Source organism: Protopterus annectens, chromosome 7.part0, assembly GCF_019279795.1.
Source record: "Protopterus annectens isolate FY-2018-M chromosome 7.part0, PAN1.0, whole genome shotgun sequence".
NCBI classification, from domain to species: domain Eukaryota; kingdom Metazoa; phylum Chordata; order Ceratodontiformes; family Protopteridae; genus Protopterus; species Protopterus annectens.
This window is the reverse complement of record NC_056739.1, coordinates 45,438,462-45,461,478: the sequence shown is the minus strand read 5'-3', so window position 1 is coordinate 45,461,478 and position 23,017 is coordinate 45,438,462. Positions and strand designations below refer to the sequence as shown.

The 23,017-nt window shown below is 40.5% G+C and overlaps 1 protein-coding gene across 1 annotated transcript in view; it reads left to right on the top strand.

Moving 5' to 3' along the window:
- Nucleotides 1-23,017, top strand: part of LOC122806230 (copine-8-like) — a 4,689,459-nt gene that overhangs the window by 1,823,395 nt on the left and 2,843,047 nt on the right. The window contains exon 7 of the mRNA XM_044076480.1: nt 10,772-10,843. Within this exon, the coding sequence (XP_043932415.1) occupies nt 10,772-10,843 (72 nt within the window). The remainder of the gene's footprint in view (nt 1-10,771; nt 10,844-23,017) is intronic.

The window sequence follows — 23,017 nt, the reverse complement described above, 5'->3', positions numbered from 1 at the left end:
ACCAAGGGCCCCATTTGACCATAATCCAGCTCTGGTGACAGCAGAACATGAGCCAACTATTAAAATCAATCATTTTATGTTCATACTGTGGAATCATCTTTGGTGAAGTTAGAATGCTGCGCAATGCAATCCTCATAGCGATCTATGACACATATTCTGAGACCGCTATTATGCCTCTCTGTTCTGAGAGATACATTGTCTCTATTTATACAGTCATCATCTTTGATACAAGGATCCCTTCTTCTTATACCTTTTATCTGGATTACAAATGAAGTCAAGTATATAGTAAGAAATGCAAACTCAATATTAGAGGTGGAAGAATTTTGTTCTTGAATTAGACATCTTATTGGTATATTTTATGTGGATGATTTTCAATTTGATTGTATGAGATGTAAATTAAACGGACATAGCAGTGTAAGAATAAAATCTGGAGTGGATAATAAATATTTTAGAAGAAATATTTCCATTTTTTGGTGCGATGTTGGAAAATATAACAGTAGCTAGAAGGCTGAAATATGACATAGAGGAAATAACACGTTGTACAAGTGGAAATGTTAACCCTATATCTTCCATAAAGAAAAAAAAGTTTATTTAAAACATTTTGTTATTAGGATACAACAGTGACACACACATTTTTGGTGGGTTAGAGGTAGTTGGAAATTAGATAATTTTGGGAGGTCCTTGTGTAAGCCCAGAAAACAAAGGCACAGTATTTGCACCTGACAAACATGGAGGTTTATACGACTGCACACCATCCTCCATGAGTAATCTTAGCAGCTGCTCTAGAACTGCACACCATCCTCCATGAGTAGTCTTAGCAGTTGCACTAGAACTACACACCATCCTCCACAGGCTGTCTGAGCAGCTGTTCTAGAACTACACACTGTACTCTATGGACAGTCTCAGCAGCTGCTCTAGAAATTAACATAATCCCCCATCTGCAGTCTGAAAAGTCACATATACAAAGAGATAATAGTATAATATCATATTTTCTGTTCCAGGGAACTATTCCTTTGGGTCTACTTAAAAACGGCAAAAAATACAAATGCCAATCTGCATTAAGTTGATTAAAAATAATTTAAAGAAAAAAGTCTATTATAATGAGCATGCTCCGAGAAATAATGGCAGAATGTGCAACATTAAAACAATCTTTTTTGCAGGGTGCAAAGCCCCTCTGCAACCCTCATTCCATGATACTTATATATTCTAAGTACAAGACTGCACAATACCAGGAAAAAGGGATATTACCAAACAATAGTACTTTTAGCAGTCTCGCACATCTGTTGACTATCGGTTTTGTTGACCTAAATGTGTTGACAAAACAGATATATGTCTTAACTGAAAATATAATATAGATATACCTGATTCCTTTGCATGCTAGTGTTTTGTTGATTGTATTTGCTGTTTTATTACTTTGTTTTTCTAATGCAAAGTCATAGTGGATATGACCATATCCCACTGCAGTTTAACTTCCCTCTAGTCCCATCTACAGAGCCCCTGTAACTGATTGTTTTTTTTGCTGCTCTGAGTGGACCTCTCACTCCTACTTGGCTCTTCCCGCTCCATTCGCCCTACGGGCTCACTCCAATCCCCTACCCTGCTCCCAAATTCCACCCTCCCCCAGTGCTTGTACATTTATTCCTACCCTAACCCCACCCTTCTGTCACACCCAACCTGCTGTTAGCCACTCCCATCTACACTCACATACAAATCTCACACACTCCAACTATGTCTACTCTCTCCACACACACATTAATACTATCCAGCCTTCTTCTCTCCCTCTGCTGTCTAATCTTCCTTACACATCTCCCTAACACACAACCACCTCCAAACCCCCAAGCCACCATCACCTACCTCCCATATACATCCACAACTTATAGCCTAATTTCACCTGAACTCTCTTGCTCCAAACCAAGCCATTACTTCAATGCCAACATACTGTCAACTCCTCCTTCCCATCACCCCTTTAATACCATCACCTCTAAGAAAAAGCTTCCCCTCAACAACCCTCCTTCCCTGTCTCCCATACATCACCTCCATCAGCTCTTCTACATCTCCCACTCTCTATCAGGTGACATCCACCCAAACCCAGGAACCAACTCAGCCAGACATCTAAGTAGCAGCCCTAACAACCCCCTCAAACCCAAAGCCATCCGACTAACCACCTTCAATGTGTAAAGCCGCAAAAATAAAATCCCCAACCTACATGCCTGGCTAGCTCATAACCAACCCGACATTACAGCCATCTCTGAGACATGGCTTAAACCTTCCATCACAGACAATGAAATCCTTGCTCCTGGCTACAAAATCCTTCGCAATGATAGAACCCAGAAAAAAGGTGGTGGAGTGGCTATTATCTACCCCTCCACCCATACTCTAACTTCATACACCAACCCCATCCCTACTTTCTCCAATGCTGAAATATCAATAGGCTACTTAAAACTTAACAACTGTAATTCTTTATGCATCTGCTCCATCTATACCCCCCATGCAATAATACCAAAACATGAGAAGACATACTATCCTGGTTTAGCTCTAATATAAAACACAAAACCTATATTGTTGGCAATGTTAACATTAACTGGGCCTCTCTTAACTCTGACATCCAATCCCATTCAATCAATCTATACAACTTCACCCAACTCATAAACCTTTCAACCAGACCAAACAAAGATGGAACCTCTGGTACCATCATAGACTGGATACTCACTACCCATCCCCACCTTGCCTCACAAGCCAGTCTTCTACCCAGTCCTCTCAGCGGCCACCTACCTGCCTTTGTTGACTGCATATCCCCCCCTCCACAGAAACATCACCAATATATCCAAACCCGCCCTTATCCTCCTTCGACCCTGAGATTTTCTCAGAATGCCTGAAACACACTGACTGGTCACCCCTACAAACTCTCTCACTTGACGATGCAGTATCCTATTTTAACAAAACATTCCTAACCATCCTAAATCCACAAGCCCCCCCAAATGAATCAAATCAAATCCCTGCCCCTGCTATCCTATCAAGCTAAACATATCGTGCACCAACGTGACATAAAATGGAAATGATACCAAAAGCAAACTTCAGCAACTCGCTCCTAGAATTTAAACAACTTCGGAACCTAGGCAAAAAAATTAATATCCAAAAACTGCAAAAGCTACTACATCAAACTCCAATCCATGCACTCATCCACTCCAAAAATGTTTTGGCGCTCTGTTTCCTCCATCCTTCACCCTGGCAATAAAAGCAACCCATGCCCAGACCCCACTCTCACCAATCTAGAAACTGCCACTAATGTCAACAATTTCTTCATAGATTGCATACTGACCCCCCTCCTGCCCCCCTCCCCCACCAGCAAACCTCCTCCTACCTCCCCCTTTACCCCCATATCCATCCCCACAAACACAATAAAAAGACATCTCCTCAAGCTAAAACCCTGTCGTAATGCACCAATCTACCACCCGCCTTTCTCAAACAATCTGCTGAAACATCACCTATCCTGTATCTATTCTCATAAACAGATCTATACAGAAAACATATGTCCCAGCCATCAGGAGCCAAGAATACATCATTCCATTTCACAAAGGTGGTAAAAACATAGACACAACCAATTTTAGACCTGTAGCCATACTCTTCCCCTCTCTCGAAAATACTAGAAAAAATTATCCATGCACAAATCATGCAACATCTAAACCTGAACAAACTTCTCTCCTACACCCAACACAGCTTCGACCCCGGCCACAGTACCATCACTGCCCTCCTTTCCTTTCTAGAGACTATCAACCTAGCATGTGATAATGGCAAATATGTATCATCATTATTTTTAGACCTTTCAAAAGCATTCAACACCATCTCCCACTCCTTACTCCTATCCCAGCTCCCATCCTTACATCTCTCTCCCTCTACCCTTGCCTGGTTCACCAGCTACCTATCCAACTGCCAACAGGCCATCCAGTGGAAGGAATCTACCTCTCCTTTCCTACACACACCCACCAGGGTACCTCAAGGTTCCTATGCCTTAACATCTTTATCAACCACTTCCACCTCTCCATCCCTGAAGCCTCCATCATCCAGTATGCAGACGACTCCACCATCATCTCCTCAGCCTCCTCCCCCTCTGAACTGCTACTAAAAACCCAACTTGCCTTTTCCAAAACAGAATCCTGGATGAAAGCCAATCACCTTGCCCTAAATGCCATCAAAACAAAACTAATGATCTTTACCCCTACTAGAAACTCCACTTTAGACAGAAACCTGTTCTGCATTACAAGCCGAAATAAAACTCTATTAGAAACAGTCCCCTCAACCAAACTGTCAGGCATCATTATTGACGAAAACCTAAAGTCCGACTCCCACATATACTCTATGAAGAAAACTCATAACAAAATTGGTCTCCTATACAGACACAACTGCTATTTCAGCCCCTACACCCGACAAATACTTCCAACTACCTTCCTCCTCCCATCTCTCATGTACGTCGATCCCCTATTTACCAACCTCCAACTAGGCCTGTGCTCCAAACTGGAAGCCTGCTACCACAAAATTTGAAAATTTGCTAGTAACTCCAAAAGTTCATCTCATCACTGCCACTCACTACTTATCCTCAGATGGTTAGAACTTCCCAACTACCTTAGATATCTGCAACTTACCACTACCCACAAGCTCATCTTCATACCATCTGACTGTCCATCCCTAGCCACAGCACTAATACCCTACACTCCCTCCCGCTCTCTAAGATCTGAGAACCAGCACCTGCTTCAAGTACACAGACCCTCTCATCCCCCAGGCCAACTACTACTAGCCTGCACAATAGCCACACTTTGGAACTCTCTCCCTTCTCACCTACGCAACATGCCTAACCATAATAACTTCAAAACCCACCTCTTCTCCCATCTATCCCACAAATGGGAATGTCCCTCTCATGCTCCTACCTAAAGTACCTCCTTCAGTTTAGTTTTCTATCCTTTTACTCCCTCCTTTTTTTTTTTACATGACTACCTAATGAACATTTTCTCTGCCAGTCTGGTTTAAATGTGAATAATATGATTTTCTATTCTACTAATGCTACCTAATACTTTGGACTGAATATTATCTATCAATAGTAATGTAATGTAAACTTACATATATGTAAAAATAATGTATGTAATGCAATTTTTTTTTTTTTTTGTGGAGCTTTTCTCCCCAGGCCTCTACTGAAAACAGGTCGACATGGCCCAGTGGATTATCCTGATCAACAAATGCAAATAAATAAATAAAATACTGTCTAGGATCTGGGTCCTTCAGCAAGGATTCCATGATTTGGCTTACAGCCATAATCTGAGTGCTCAGTCAGTGGTCCTTGGGCTTTGTACTGCTTACATTATTGCCAAATGGAATCACTTCTCTCCCAAGTCACCTTCAGTAAATGTACTCTTCTGTAATAAATCACTGCAATGGTAGTGGTTAATAGTTTATCCCTTAAGTCTCTGAAGAACTTCGAGTAAATCCTATAGGCTTCACTATCTCATCCACATATTAGTTTTGATGTCTCCCATGAGCATTCCCTCTGTGAGAGGACTGGTAACAACCCTGGTTTCCTGGCACCTTCTAATGATTTAATATAACTCTTCTGTAGCCTCCTCTTTAAATGCTGATAAGTATTGATTTAATAGCTCTGTTTTTAACATGCTTTTCCCTGTACTGTTGTCCATTTTCCTGTATTACACACTAAGAACAATCAAAGTACGATCATTTTTATTTCCTTTGTTCTCTGTTTGCTTACTTTATTCATTTCAGGTCATGGCGAGCTGGAGTCAATTCCAGTACAGTAAGCTATAGACACCACTCTCCCATGGAACACAGACACTTTTTCACTCATGTAGTATATGCAAACATATGGTTGATTAGGAAATGCACCAATTAGCTTGTGACATAAGTTTGTGATGTGTGATGTAATCCCATGGCAAAACTAACAGGATACATGGAGATTCATGCAGTTTGCACTGAGGGCTGAGGAATTATTAATAGAATCAGTTTCCTGTGTCCAGTCATGCAGGGTCTGATTCAGACTCCATTGTCAGTTAACTGTGTTACTCTGAGCAAATCACTTAACCAGACAGCTCCCGGGCAGAGTCTGAAATGGTCCCTGGAGATCCATGCACAACTCTGGTTAACAAACACAAATAAATAAATACATTCTAACCAGCAAACAAACTGGACACTCCAAGCCATGTTGTTGTATCTTTCGGATTTTCCCAGTTAGGGGTCGCCACAGCACAACTCGGGTCCGCTAATGATTGGCAGTAGATTTTTACGTGTCGAGTTGCCAGCCCTGACGCACAACCTTCAACGAAGGTACGCCCATTCATGCATGTCTCCACACAGAAGACTCTCTAGCTGAGAATTGAACAGGACAACGTCGTACTGTGAGGCGACAATGCTACCGCAGCACCACCACCGCAGACTGTTACAAAATAAAAAGGGAACAAGGCTTATGTGGTCATTACTTGTATATAAACATGATACAGATGACTCTACGACTAAAGTTTGATACATTAGTAATGAACATTTAAAAATGATTGCTAAATATTGAACTGACAGTGAAACAGTGACACTAAAAACTCACCGTTTCACCTTTACAGTGATTTTACCCCTCTGCTGTATATTGGAAAAAAGTGAATTCTTTGAAATAACGCAAGCTCAATCTTTAATCAAAAAGGAAAAAAAATCACACATTTGTAATTTCACATTAGTGACCATCATAAATGACTCTTGTATAAGCCTGGCATCTCATATATTCATTGACTATCCATCTCTTACACTGATCCTGTTGACTTGGCCAACCTGCTAGCAGATGGGTTCAGTGCAAACTTCATCCCGCCGTCCCCTCCAATGGCCCTTTCGACATCCTAGATACTTGTCCCACACCTCACATCTCTGTAGATCAAGTATTACAGGCTCTATCCAAGGCAAAAAACACAGCTTCTTATGGGACCTGATAGTATCAAAGGATGTATTCTTCAATATCTCCAGCAAGAACTGGGTTCGCCATTGAGCACCCTATTCAACCACAGCCTAAGTACAGGCTTCATTCCAGCAGAGTGGAGAACTGCCATTGTCATCCCCTTGCACAAAGGTGGTGCCACTATTGACCCTGAAAACTATCACCCCATTAGCTTGATAAGTCTGATCTGTAGAGCTATGGAACATATTATGGATCTCCTAAACAGGGACATGGGCAATCTACAAGTACTTGACCTCACGTTGTTTGGATTCATCAAAGATAGATCTTGCCTGTTGAACCTGGTTGACTTCTTTGAGACTGTCACCAATGCCCTGGATGAGGGAAGGTCAGTACATACAGCTTACCTTGACCTGGCCAAGGCCTTTGACACAATCCTCCACTCAGGCATCATCGAAAAGCTAACACAACTTGGCGTAAATCCCTATCTCATCAGGTGGGTGGCCAACTGGCTCACTGACAGGACCCTCAAAGTCAAAATAGGTGCCTCCACCTCCGATAGCAGACCTGTCACTAGTGGAGTTGCCCAGGAATCTGTCCTAGGACCCCTACTGTTTGACATCCATTTCTCAGAGGTCCAGGCAAAGACAAAAGGCCTGTGACTGACCAAGTCTGTGGATGACTGTAAGTTGGGTGTTGTCATTGGATCCTCAAATTATGTTAACATACTGCAAGAAAGAGGGTCTTATAGCAACTAATGGCTGGTGCCAAAGTCATGGCCTCAAGCTAAATGCAAAAAAATGTATCATCATACCATTCGGCAAAAACACAAATTTCACTTGGTTCATCTCATAAGCAAAGGGATTGCATCCAGAAAAAAAGGAGATTATTACCTCTGTACTCCTCCCTCATTAGACCAATAATTGAGTATAATGCCCCATTTGGGATATAACTCTCCAAACATCTGCCCCAACTGGAAAGGCTACTGAAATACCTCACAAAGATAATCCATGGCCTCCAACACCTGTCCTATACGGACAGGCTCAAATTATTATCACTCTACTCAGTATCGCACAGATTCCTCAGGGGTGATCTGTGTCTCGCCTACTAGGCAATCTTGGACCCTGCCCTACTTGAGATGCTCCATATCTGTAAGTCTAACTCCTCACGCACTACCCGCTGAAAAGGCCTGAATCTAATATGTGATATCAACAAAACCTGCTGGAGAGACAGGTTTATGTCTCAGAGGCTGCCCCATCTCTGGAATAGACTTCCCATACACGTCAAACAGAGACCCTCACTAACCCTCTTCAAGAGCAACCTTAATGAGTGGATGGGTAACCAGAAATTTATCCCAGGGGTGACAGGTGCTGACTAAGGTTTTTTTGGGGTATAAGCTCTTGGCTAGGCTTGTAAGGGCCCAAGGACATTAGCCTAGTAGCCTCCTATGATCCTATAATATAAACACAATGTCTTTCCAGATATCTACTTTTTTTTCTCTTTATTGATCACTTATGTTTTCAATACCTTACTAATACAGTGAATCAATGTGCATCTCTCTGATAATCTGTTTCATGTGCATTTTATGTATGCTACTGGCAAAGGTAGTAGTTAAAGGGTCTGTGGACCAGTTTATTTATCTGCTTATTAAACAAGTATAAAAGTAACTGCGGTGGTGGTGCTGTGGTAGTGTTGTCGCCTCACAGTAAGATGCTGTCCAGTTCGATTCTCAGCTAGAACGTCTTCTGAGTGGAGATGTGTGAATGGGCGTACCTTCGTTGATTGTTGTGTGTCAGGGCTGGTAACTTGACATGTAAAAATCAACTACCAATCATTAGCAGACCAGAGTTCCGCTGTGGCGACCCCTAACTGGGAAAAGCAGAAAGAGACAAAACAGAACATTGTAAATGTACTTTTATTTTTTTTTTTCATTGCAAGTTTACTGTTATGCCCTTTCTTGACTGAAATGGATTTGCATTCTTTAGGTTTATGCCATTGCCTTTCTTAATTTCTTGCTTCTTTCTGACTTAACTGTTTCATTTTTCCATGAATTAAGGTTTTAATGCATAATGTTTCGTATGTAGTTTTCCATATGGTTCCGCTCTAATAACAATGATTCCTCATGACTTACTTAACCTTCCCATCAGCTGACTGCCAGATCAATGTATGCCTTATGGGCAGAACAGCTGGATCTAAGGCAAGACCACAAGACCTGAGCTTCCAGCATTTCCTGAGGGAGCAGCTCTAGAGTACGGCAGTTCTAATCCAGCAAAGACCTGTCTCCTCTCCCCCATTCCTGTAAATACATAGAAAGGAACACTGATTAGCATGCATTGTTTTTTGTACCACACTGACTGGAGAAATACAATTTGATGTCTTACAGACTAGTGTAGCTACTATGAAATTTTATAAATCTTAGATTTTTGAATAAGTGTGTAATGGTATCCAGAAGTCATTACTGCTATCTGATGCTTAACTGACGATGACTGGATGGTTTATAAGTGATGTATAATGTTTACAGCTATAGTTGTTTCAACGGTGTCTGTGATGTAAACTGTGATATCATAATGTATGTTTTTCATTTATGTAAATTGCCTTTGTCATGTGTGTAAATTTAATAAAGATGTTTGGAAACAAATTGCTTGTTGTCATACAGCATATCAACTCACGTTTTCCTTCTCTATTAGTTACAATGTTTCATTAAATCTGATGATGCAATTTGTTATTCTCTATTAGTTACAATGTTTCATTAATCTGATGATGCAATTTGTTATTCTCTATTAGTTACAATGTTTCATTAAATCTGATGATGCAATTTGTTATTCCCGATTAGTTACAATGTTTCATTAAATCTGATGATGCAATTTGTTATTCTGGCTGTTACGTCATGCTATGAAATGTAAAAGATAAAATCAATTTTGGGGCATTTGCACCCTTAATTTATAAATATATTGTTTTTGTGTACAACAAAAATCTGTGCTTAATCCGTAGCTCAGTTTAGGGTATATGATTTGTGCTGTAAGGACCTTTTTGATAAACAGCTTAAATGTGTCATCTTAGTTCATGCAAAGGAACTTCTTGGAAACCACCAAAGGGCTAATATAGGTCAAATGTTCAGTGTTTCCTCCTCGGCATCTATATTGGTCCATTAATATGTCGTACACAATTTCTGTTTGCATGTGGGTTTGTGCGTTTGTATTCTGACATGAAAGGTCATGACTAAATGCACTTTTTTGCAGCTATTTGTGAAGTACATAATTATGTGCACATCATGACCTACCCATAAGAACAATATTCTGTACAGGGCATCTCAAGGTCTCCACAGATGAGGGAAGCAGCAGGGCATCTCAAGGTCTCCACAGATGAGGGAAGCAGGCTTTTCCTCCTCAGACTAAAGTTTGATTTGACATGTTTTAAGCATAGAAGATGGTTAATGCAAAGTAACAATGTTTACTATCCCTTCCTGTAAACAAAGTAACAATGTTTACAATCCCTTCCTGTAAAATGCCTAACCATATACACCTGGCATTTGATAGCTGTTTCTAATTTTGTATTTGAATTTTCCATTGTCTTTTGTGAAAAATAGGATTGAACGTGTATCCGTCACTTTATCAAACAATGTATGGACTGTTAACATTAACAGATGTTTTGATTTTCAGGAAATCTTATTATAATTAACTTATTCTTCCAGCTTTGAAAGAATATTTCTTGTTTCTAAGATGCATTCTTGATTTGTGTTCTAAGTGCATTTTTTTAAGTCTTGTTCCATATATTAAGATGCAAGACATTGAGTGACATATCGACCAAACCTAGCTCATGTAATGTTGTCTCCCTCCCCAGATATGGAACAGGAGAACACGACTGGCGGAAAACAGTGCCAGGAAAGCCTCCTCGACTTCCTCTGATCTCAAGGTGGGAAAACCCCTCAGACTCTTAAGACACATTTGTTCTTTTGCTTCATTTTGCAGTACAAAAGTGGCACCCAGAAGAGTAATAAAGGAATTAACTGATTTTATTTGCTTAGCAAAGCCTTTTTTGCCTTAATCAGCCTCTGATGTCTTTAACACAGGATTTGATATTGCTACAGTAATATATACATATATGTGTATATGGAATATGCATCTAAGTTATAGAACACATTTCGGGAAAACACTGCTTTGAAGCATAACTGTATTCTGCAATGAGAAAACCAGTTTCTATTGATTCTTTGAGTGTTTTATTCCAACGGATGAACTACTTCAAGATACATACATACTTGGCTTGTTTGGTTTTCCACTTTGGCTTCATCTGTGGCACTACCATTTATAATGTTAGAAAATGTTATACACACATATATGTATGTATACCTGTGTACTCTGTGTATTTGCAGTTTCTGTCTGTGTCTACACACATACACCATCTTTCTCATCTACTTATCTGTCCATCTTCTAACTTTAGCAGCCTGGTAATGGCATCACTCTATTTATGACTAGAGTTAGTGATAGCTATATGTACTGTTGTGTCATGTGTGTGTGTGTGTGTGTGTGTGTGTATATATATATATATATATATATATATATATTTTATTTTTTTTTTTTTTTAGAGAGTACGTGGATATTTATCTTTAGTTCTCATGTAATGTTGCCTTATTTTGGTGTTGATAATCTCTAATGTTATTTCATACAATCGTTGACATGTCCATTTGATGTCTGGATGGTCACGTACTGCTTGATGTTAAAGGATTCAGTCAGAATGTAGTTTACATTTTATGTGGTGATGGCAGCTCTTTGGTTTTTATTTCTGATGATGTTATTAAGCTGTTTGCCAGTTTTTGTTTATTTCTAGTAAAAGTATCAAACATTTTACCACTGTTAGTGTTTGGTGATGCTGTTCATTTTTTTATCAGCATTTTTATTTTCTCTTATTTATGTTTGTCATTGACCTGTTTGCCAGTATTTGTTTATATGGAGTGACTGTATTAAACTCCTTGTCCATCTTAAAGCCACTCTGGTGGCCTAGAGGGAGAAAGGCCTGACTAAGGCCCAGCTGGGCTTCAAGTAGGAAGTTGAGTGACTGATAGTGGCAGGGACAGGTGTGCCCATCCCAGGTGGGGCCATGGTCTAAAGAGGGGAGTTGCACTCGGATGTAAAAGCAATGACCTTGGTGGGTGGGTAAAGGAAATGGGTAGGTTAAAAAAAATCCCCCAAGTTGGAAGCACAGATAAGCTGAGCTCTCAGGATACCTTCAAATTCACAATTGGACCCAGCACAAAGACTGAGGACCAGGCCAGAAACAATGAGGTCTGAGTGGACAGGAGAAAATGCATTAGGCGGTTTGTCCTTGTTTGTTTGTACTTGTCATTGTATTAAGCTGTTTTTGTTTATGTATGTCAGATGACTGAAATACATTGTCCATGTTTATATCTGGTGATAGTTTTCAGATGTTGGTCCACATTCATGTTGTAGCATGTCTAGCTGTGTTTGATCAGTTCTCACTAACTGTTTGCATTTCTGTTGACAGTAATTAACTATGTACTTCTTAAGTCTGATTTTGCTGACCTATATCTCTTTTGTGTCTTTAGTTCTGCTTTCTTTCCGTGTATATTTTTCTCTCTTTGGCCATTCGTACATTTTCCACTACTGCCATTACATAACTTCAGATAGCTTTGAGCTGCGTACCTGATGGCTTTAAATTGCAGGAATTATTTTGGATGTTGGGGATGATGGAATAGATTCCTGTTCAGGATATTTCTCAATCAGCACCGTGTTCTTATACAGTCGCCCTTAAACATTCTACATTCTTATGGTGTTGGTGAATTTGAGTGAAACGTTTTTCAGTATGAAGGAAAATTAACCTTGCCTTGCCTTTTGCTAATACACTTGCTAGGGAAGGAGTATTCTTACCTTTCTGCAGTGATTATTTTGTCTTATTTGCTCAAAGTAATTTTTTTTCTTTTTGTAGGTCCAGTCGTGCTGCTATTTGCTTTCTAACTGATATTTTTATGCACACAGTATTTAATCTGACTAAAAGTTTACATCTTACCTAGAGTCTGCGCACTGTGAATTTGCTAAGAAGCAAGTCGTTGTAAACATCTAAAGTGTATGTTTGCAGCATTTGCTGCACTGTCTAGAACCAGTACACTTTTCTTGTGGTTATAGTTCCCTGTCACAACAACATCTTGAAGCGATGTTCCATTTCTGTCAAGTAATGGACTCTAACCTGACCTCTTGCTATGTTATGTACACGGCTAGGGATTTTCATGTGCATTGTTTTAAAAGTCAGGAACTCTTTATTCCATGTTTAGTTTTATAAAAGACAACTGAAACTGTTGCTAGATCTGAAGATAAAGTTGAGCAGTAAAGTATGACTTTATTGAATAATGACATATTCAAAACACTCATCTCCGCTGCTTGATTAGAACTTCCATGAGTGATTTATTATGTGCTAACACATCTTTTTATTCATTGTATTTATTTAACTAAATGAGTGAGCTGGTCTGAAGGCCCTTTTGCCATGCTCAGGCCATATGGAAGTAACATTAGATACAAACATTTACGGATATATTTAAACTGAACTGACAAGCAGCCTTGTATACACAGATGCATATAGATTATGCAGATAGAAATCCAAAAAAAAAATACATTTATGAAAAAAATGGAAAAAGGAGAATATATTATAAAATATATAATTAAAAAGTTGTGAATAAAAGACAAAGCAGCAATTAGAGATGAATTTGTTCACTAAGGAAATGGTTTAGTATGCATTTAAAAATGTAAATTGTCAGGTATTTCCAAAGTTGTGGTTTAAATTCATAATGATTGAATGTGTACTGGAACTGTTTAACCAGACGGAGCAGTAACATTGTTGAAATGTTTATTCGGGATCATAGAGGCAGTAACATTTGCAAATGTCTTTAAAGAATTTCTTTTAGGTTGAACTTGGAATTTGTGATAATCTGACATCTGTATCTACCCCATTTTTGCCATTTTGTGTTTGTAGTTTTGGTGTTGGTAACAGTGACCATCACATATACCCAATTTTCTCATTATTTTAATATTTTCTGAAATGGCATTTAAGCTGGAGGCACAACTTTTAGAGAAGAACTTCTGTGTTATTTCTGGGTTGAAGGATGGTATTATAACAGTGTGCTCTTTTGATTTTCTAAGGAATAAAAAAATTGCCTGGTTACTAACTTTTTAATGGTGGCCAATAGTTTGAGTATATTAACTTAAAAAGTACAGAATGAACTAGAAAGGTGGCTCTGTAGTCAGAGGTAGCCAGTTTGCTTTTGACAATGTTACTCCGAGATGTTCTCGACTGTCTGTGGAATGAAGGGATTTTAATATTTAATCTCTGTCTTGAAAAGGTGCTGTCTTTTATACAGTGTTTAAAAAGACAATACAGGGACCTAGGAGAATGTATCTGTTTACTTGTTTATGGTTGACAGTAAATAAGACACTTATCTTTTACAATATTTTATTGCAGTCAAGATTATCCAAATTTTAGAAATTAAATGAGGTCTCCTGCAAATGAGTTAGACCACTTACAAACTGTGCGCCCGAACTTGGTCACATATGTAGAATAAGCCGCTGTGTATAAAACGACTTTCTGGAATCATAATTCCAGAGTTTCTGATGGGGTAGAAGAGCTCTTTGCTGTCATAACAGAGCTCCACCAAGCATTGTGTCGACCTGTTGTCGGTGCTACTCTATGGCACAACACAATTAATTTTGTAAGGTTGGCCAACAAAACCAATAGAGCATATTTATGCCACAAGGCAATGAATCAGGTGAATGTAAGCCAAAATTAGAAACCAAAAAGTACCATTTGCCAACCAAAACGTAAAAATGTATTCAGTGTTTTCATCTTAAATGTATACCAATCACCTCCAGAAGAAATCCGAAGTGTAATGCTTGTGAGAATGTTTGTAACACTTGTGCTTCGTGGAATGCTTGTATCATTATTTTGGATGTATTGATAGATTGTTGGAAAGTAACCAGTTACAAATAGGTTTTTTTTCAAGAATTTTGGTAGATTTTTAAGACTTGGTGATGACACTGCCATTTGCTTAAAATAACTAATATTTGTTAAATTCCAACCCGAGTTTTAATGAATAGTGAGAAAGCAACGTCTCCCTGACTCAGCCTTGTGGACTTCAGATTCCATTGCCATAGTCTTCTATAGTTGAGACAGAATAAAACTTTTGGTTAAGAATTGTTTACATAACTATGAAGAACCTCTTCATACATGTACCTAATGGCAACAAATATATTTCAATTTTTTTTCCAGGGCCTGAGCTGTGAGCGCAGTGATATTATTGTACAGTATCACAAAACCTGCTGTTAAATATAGGAGTTTAATGCAAAGAATTAAAGCTATGAGCTAATAAGCTTCATTCCATAGTCCAGGGTTTGAGTCCATCAATCTCCATTTGCTAACTGTGTGACACTAATCTATTTAACCAGATAGTTCACCCAGGCCTCCGCTGAAATATGGCATCAACTCAGCTAAGAAGATGTCAATAAAAGAAAAAAAATGGAGCTTATCACCTCGGGCCTCCACTGAAAATGGGCCATTGGCCAGTTGGACCTTCCTGGTAAACCAATGTGAAATAAATAAATAAATAAATAAAAATAAATACCATGCGATATCTTATTGGCAGTCTGGGGAAGTGTCTAATGCTAATTAGCAATGTAAGAAATTTTAAATGAATACCATGTGGTATTACCTAAATGGCAGTTTGGGGGGGAGTGTCTAATAATTAGTGATGTAAGAAAAAATTTTAAATAAATACCATGTGGTATTTTACTGCCAGTCTGAGGGAGTGTCTAATGCTAATTAACCATTTAAGAAAATGTAAATAAATAAGATTTGATATCTTACTTAGCCGTGTAAGAAAATGTAAATACCAAGTGGTACTTTAATAGCAGTCTGGGGGACTGTCTAATGCTAATTAGCCATGTAAGAAAGTGTAAATAAATTCCATGTGGTACTTTACTGGCAGTCTGCGGAAGGGTCTACTGTTAATTAGCTATGTGTTTCCCATGCACTGGTCCAGCAATCAAGGAGCTTCAATCCTCACCACTAACACCAGCGAGGGATGTCCACATAGGGAAAGGATAATAAATACACACACAGTAAAGTTCAATTTCCCTTAAGAGCACACAGAGATCACAGTCAGTCTGGGACTGGTTTTTCCCTTTCTCTCCAGGTCCCCAATAAGAGTCCACACTGGCACAGCTATAGGGTCCAGATCTCAGCCTAGTGGGCAAGCTAAAACCTCCAACAATCTCTCTGTCCAACCAGTGCTTCGTGTCCCTGCCCAAGTAGCTGACACACACACTTTGTGATAAGAGTTTATGCAACCACACAGACACTCCTGGGGAAGGCTGGCACAGGTTCTTCAGCTGTGCCCCTTTTACCCAGACTATACAGTAGTACCACTTGCCACCATCAATGAATATTTATCGGCTACTAAAAGACCCTTATGAAAGGGTGTCCAATTATACTGTGCAATATTATTATCCAAATAAGTGCAACTGAACAGTCAAGGCTTATTGGAGTGGCTTTGCCAGTATCACTATATACATGCAATGTACACAGAACAGCCACAGTTGAAAGGTTTAAAATACTTAATAAATAATAAAAACACAAGACAATACTTCTTACTACACAGTGCTAATCACAGAGAAATACTTACAATAATACAGTAGAAAAGTTTTGACATCAATACAGAAAAAAAAATTAATCTAATCTTCCTAGTTCCTAGCTGTATCTAAGAAAAAACACAGCTCTAAAATAAACTTACATATAGAACACAAGCAGAGTGCTGGTCAACTTGGATGTTCTCAAGACAAATGCTAAATGCTCTCATTCTTTTTGTCCTTAAATTGATAACACAGTGCCACCGATTCATTTCAGATTGCATCATTTCTTTCTGGTTCCCAGGCTAACAGAAACGTAGAGGTTAATAGCCCTTTTGATCTTGAAGCTGGTCAGGAAGCCAGAGCAATAAAAGAAATTACACATGTAAATTCTAGCCATTAAGTCTGGCCTCAAAACAATAGGCAGAATGTCTCCCTCTAGACATCTCGGCTCTGAGTTTTAAATCAAAGAATTTCACAATGCTTGAGTTATTAACTTTCTTACAGCAGAGTGCACTGTTACATTTTTTTCAGTTCAACATCCGATCCAGTCTTTTCACATTTAAGAGAACAAGCCTGTAACTTATATTAATGTTTACAAATAGCAGAATTATCTACAAAATTCTATCTGGCTAGGCTGGTAGCCTTCACCTGTCATCACACATCCCCCCTGCCCCCGGAGAACTCAAGCTAGTTTTTCAAGTAACCCTTGAGAAAAGTTGCTTGAGAGGATTAGGTCTATCTGAGTATACCTTACCCCATTCCCTGTCTTGAGAGCCCATTTGCATTGGCATTGCTAACCCCACTGTGGTGCTGCACTGACATATCATATGCATGCAACCATAGGCTCCATCTTAGCAACTTGGCATTTTGCTGGCTGGTTCTGGGTAACCATATTAGGGGATTGTGATCTCTCACTACAGTGAATTTTCTTACATACAAATAAGGCTGAAGTTTCCGCAGTGCCCACACTATGGCTAGACATTCCTTTTCTACAATTGCATAGCATTCCCCCCTGGGTTTGAGCCTATGACTGAGATAAACCACTGGGTGCTCTTCTCCCTCTGAAGAAATATGGCTAAATACAGCCCCCACCCCATGGTTCAAAGCATTCACCTGCACAACAAATTATTTTCTGTAATCTAGACTGGCTAACACATGGGGTCCTCCCAAAGATTCTTTAAGCTTCTGGAATGCCTACTGACATGCTGGGGTCCACACTACCTTATCTGGCCTGTATTTCCTTGTAAGGTCTGTGAGGGGAGCACCTATGGTACTATAACTGGGGAAAAACTTTCTGTAGTACCCTGCTGGCCCTAAGAATGCCCGCACCTGCTTTTTGGTAACGGGTGCACTCCATGCCTGAATGGCTTCTACTTTGGCAGGTTCTGGCCTGATCTTATCACTCCCTTACTCTGTCCCAGGTAGAAGACATCTGCAATACCCACCTGACATTTGCTTGGCTTAATGGTCAACCCTGCCCTCTGTAGTCTGCCCTGCACCTCCCTGACATGTTGAAGGTGCTCTTGCCAGAAATGGCTGTAGATGGCAATATCATCTAGGTAAGCAAGGGCAAACCCTCCTGCTAGGATATGATCTACCAGCCTCTGGAAAGTCACTTGGGCATTCTTCATCCCAAAGGGCATATCTGTGAACTCATACAAGCCAAAAAGAGTCACAAAGGCTGACTTCTCTCTAGCACTGGGAGTCAAGGGCACCTGTCAGTAACCCTTGGTAAGATCAATGGTTGTAAGATACTTAGCCCCACCCATCTGCTCATCTGTCCTAGGCATGGCATAAGCATCTGACTCTGTGTGACTACTTAATTTCCTGTAGTCCACACAGAACCTGGTTCTGACATTCTTCTATGGCTCCAGCACCACTGGGGAGGCCCAGAGACTGTTGGACTCTTGAATTATCCCTAGTTCCAACATCTCCTGTATTTCCTTCCTCAGAGTCTGTTTAACTCTCTCAGGCACCCTATAAAGGGCCTGCTTAATAGGCCTTTTGGGTCCTGTATTCACCTAGTGCTGCACCAGGTGGGTGCACCCTGGTTTCCCAGTGAACATGTCCCCAAGCTCCTGCAACACTGCTCAGATTTCTTGAACCTGGGTAGAAGATAGCTGCTGGGACATTGCTACCCCTTCCACTGAAGTGTCAGCCTCACTGAGGAGATAAATCACCATATCTCCCTCAGACTCCTCCTGCAACCCACTGCAAATACTCAGCACAAGGGCCTCCCTATCATTATAAGGTTTCATCATGTTAACATGATACAGTTTGTGCCCCTGCCTTCTGCCTGGCAGTTTCACCATGTAGTTAACATCACTTACCTTTCTTCCCACATTATAGGGTCCCTCCCAAGCTGCTTGCAGCTTGTTGTGTCTTACAGGAATGAGAACCATTACTTGCTGCCCTACAGCATACTCTCTAGCTCGAGAATTCCTGTCATACCATACCATATTACCACCCAGAAACTATCAGCCTTCTGCCCCGATTCCTTCATTGACTAACTCTCAGGAATTAACTGGTCTCACCTTACTACTCTCCCCTTAGATGATGCTGTCCATGCATTCAATTATACCTTTCTTAACATCATTGACTCCCAAGCCCCTCTCTGTGTAGTCAGAATTAAACCCACAATTGCTCCCTGGCTTACTAAAACTACTCGTGCCCTCATGAAGAATAGGGATAAAATATGGAAACTCTGGACCACATCCCAGATTCCCTCTCTACTACAGCCCTACAAACAACTTAGAAACCAAGCCAAAAAACTCATCAACAATGACAAAAAGAATGTCTACACTAACCCTCCTAATACTCTTAAATCCAACCCAAAAAAGTTTTGGAACTCAATCAACCACATACTACACCCTGGAAACCCATCCTCTCCAAACCCTTGCCCAAACAAAACACCTGAGGAAGCAACTACCATCTTAAATCATCACTTCATTGAATCGATATCCTCTGTAGTAAATTATCTCCCAAGATGCAACAGATCCTGCAAACCCTCTCATACCTCCTCTCTTCCTAACACCCAAAAGACTTTCTCCCTCAAAACAGTGCCTACTTCTTACATGAAATCACTTCTCTCTAAGCTTAAACCCTGCTCCCCTTCAATAGACAAGCTTCCCTCCTACTTTCTACAAATTGCAGCAGAACCACTGGCCTACACAGTATCTATCCTAGTTAACCACTCTATCACCAAATCCTACGTCCCCAACTTATGGAAAAATTTCTATACCTAACCTATTCACAAAGGTGGAAACTCCTCCAATATAACAAACTTTAGACCAATTGCCATACTATCTCCTCTCTCCAAATTATTAGAAAAATTTATCCATAACCAGGTTATACACTACTTACTTCAGGAAAACTTACTAACTCATACTCAACATGACTTCCGTCCCAAACACAGCACCACAACTGCACTAGCATCCTTTATAAATACTGTATCACTCGCCCGTGAAAATAATAAACTTGTCTCTACGCTGTTCCTGGACCTCTCCAAAGCTTATGATACTGTCTCCCATCCACTTCTCCTCTACAAACTAACAATCCTTATGTCTCCTCTCATACCTTATCTTGGTTCACTAACCACCAACAATCAGTTAAATGGCTCTGCACAATCCCCCCTTCTCTCAGTGGAAATGGGTGTCCCCCAAGGATCCATCCTTGGGCCTCTACTCTTTAATATATTTACCAACCAATTACACTCCTCCTGCCTCCAGTCATCGCTAGTGCAGTATGCTGATGACTCTACTGTCATCACAACTGCAGACAACCCATCTGACCTTCACTCTTTAACTCAAGCTACATTCAACACTATAGAGGCATGGCTCAGTGATAAATTAACTCTCAATCCAAAGAAAACTAAGATTTTCCTCTTTCTCCCCAAAAACCTCTGTAACCTCAAATCCACTTTCACCATCCACTCATGCAACAAGACAATCATCTCAGTAGAACCCAGCTCAAAACTACTAGGTGTCACCATAGATGATCAGCTTAAATTTGATATTCACATCACTAATTGCATAAAAAAGACACATCAGACACTCGGATCTGTGTACCAAAACAAGACATTCCTTACTGACAGGGCCAAAATAACTCTCTCGTGCTTTTCTCCTTCCCACCCAACTATATAGCTGCCAAGTATTCACAAATCTAAACTCTACACTCCTCTCCAAACTAGAAACTACAACAAGGTTGCTAGATTTTCAGCAAACCAAATCTATAAGTCTCACCACTGCTCATCTCTTAAGCAACTAGAATGGCTAGAATTCCCCCATCTTCTCAAACTACACCAACTTCAACTGGTCCACTCCATCCTATATCTGCCATCATTTTGTCCTAGCCTAACATCCCTCTTAACCAAATACTCTCCTGCTAGATCCCTTCGTAACTCTGACCAGGACTTGCTCCAGATTTCCAAACCTAAAAATAAAATGGGTCACTTGCTTTACAGTTATAACCCTGCAACTTATTGGAATAAACTTCCCCTCGAAAGCAGGTAAGTAAATCTCCCTAAACAGTTCAAAACCGCCACTCATGAATATTTTAAGAAAAACTGGACTTGCCACTGCACTCATCCACCATGACCTGTCTTCTCCCTAGAGGCCCTAAGTTCTATCCCTCTCTGTAATTCCTCCCATCTCTCTCTCCAATCACTACTTTACCGTCACAAGTATGTACAAATATCTTGTAATTTCAAGCCCTGAATTGCTTGTATGCTTGAGTATGTAAAATTCTTTAAAATGTATGTTTACTTAATGTACTACCCAACAATTGTATTCTATCATTTGATTGTATCTTTACTGTGGAGCTTTTCTCCCCGGGTCTCTGCTGAAAATGAGCCACAAGCTCAGATGGACTAACCCGGTCAACAAATGTAAAATAAATAAATAAAATAAAGTGTTTCTGTTGTTGGGCTTCTGCCAGGTTCTCCTGGGCCAAACCTATGACCTCCGTGAGCCTTATCCTGAGGTTTAGGATATATGCCACAACAGACTCCTTGTGAGATTCACACTCATTTTCCCACTCACCATGAATTAAATATAGAGATCCCCCTCACCCTGTACCCATACAGCAACTCAAAGGGTGAAAAACCTGTGGATTCCTGGGAGCCTCTCTGTAAGCAAATAACAGATGCGGCAAATATTTGTCCCACTCCCTCTTACACTGGTCTGCAAATGTCCATAGCATGAGCTTGATTGTTGTGTTTAACCTCTCAACCAGACCATTAATCTGGGGATGGTAGGGGGTGGTCTTCAGGTGTTTCACCCCACAGGACTTCCACAGACCAGCACCAGCAGGTCTGACATGAAATTAGCACCTTTATCAGTCAGTATTTTTTTGGGAAACCTACCCTGCTGAAAACCTCTAACAAAGCATCTGCCACCTTTTCTGCCTCAATGGAGGACAGAGCCACTGCCTCAGGGTATTGTGTAGCATAATCCACTACCACTAAGACATACTTTTTCCCTGTGGAACTTGGGGTACTCAGAGGCCCCACAATATCCATAGCTACCCTCTGAAATGGCTCCTCAATCACAGGCAAAAGCATCAAAGGAGCTCTCACCTTGTCACCTGCCTTGCCTACCTTTTGGCACTGCTCACAGGTCCTGCAGTACCCTGTTACATTTCTGGAAATTCCAGGCCAATACAAGTACTGTATAATACATCTCTTTGTATGTTTTATGCCCATATGACCTGCAAAGGGAATATAATGGGCTATGGCTAGAAGTGCCAGATGGTAAGTTCTGGGCACTACCAACTGCTGTATCCTCTCACCTTCTAGCCCTCCCACAGGAGTCCACTCTCTATACAGTAACCCTTTATCCCAGTATACAGATTCCCCCTTCCCTTGAGAATAAGGTGCCTCACTAGCTACCTGCCTCAGGCCTTGCAATGTAGACTCTGAGAGCTGATCCTGTCTCAACTGTCTCTTTGTAACCCTTCCAAGTTCCCCTTCCAGAGGAAGTCTGGCATCCTCTGATAGTGGTGCCTCACTGTCAGCCTGGGTACTACTACTCACCTCTACCTTTGCAGTCACTCTGTCCAAGGGAACATCAGTACCCACAATCAGCTGTGACTCACATTCAGTCTCACTGCTACAGAGTACTTCCCCTCTCTAAAGTAACCACCTCACCAGTCCTGGCTGCAAGTATGTGGTCTGTCTGGGTCTCCCCCAGGCTACCAGACCCACATGCTTGTCTCGAAGTCTGACTGCATGTAACTGCATTAAGACATGGTACCGCCTCATCCAAATCCTTCCCTATCAGGATATCTGCAGGATGGTAGTTTTGTACCCCTGTTGTCTCAAGACAACCTACTATTAGCATTTTGTCTTCCCCACTTATTGGATCTCTCACCTTTTGTTCCCCACCTTGCCTCCGTGAACATTTGTATGCCACATGGCCCCACTGGTTGCATTCAAAACATTTAACCCTAGATGTCAGATGTG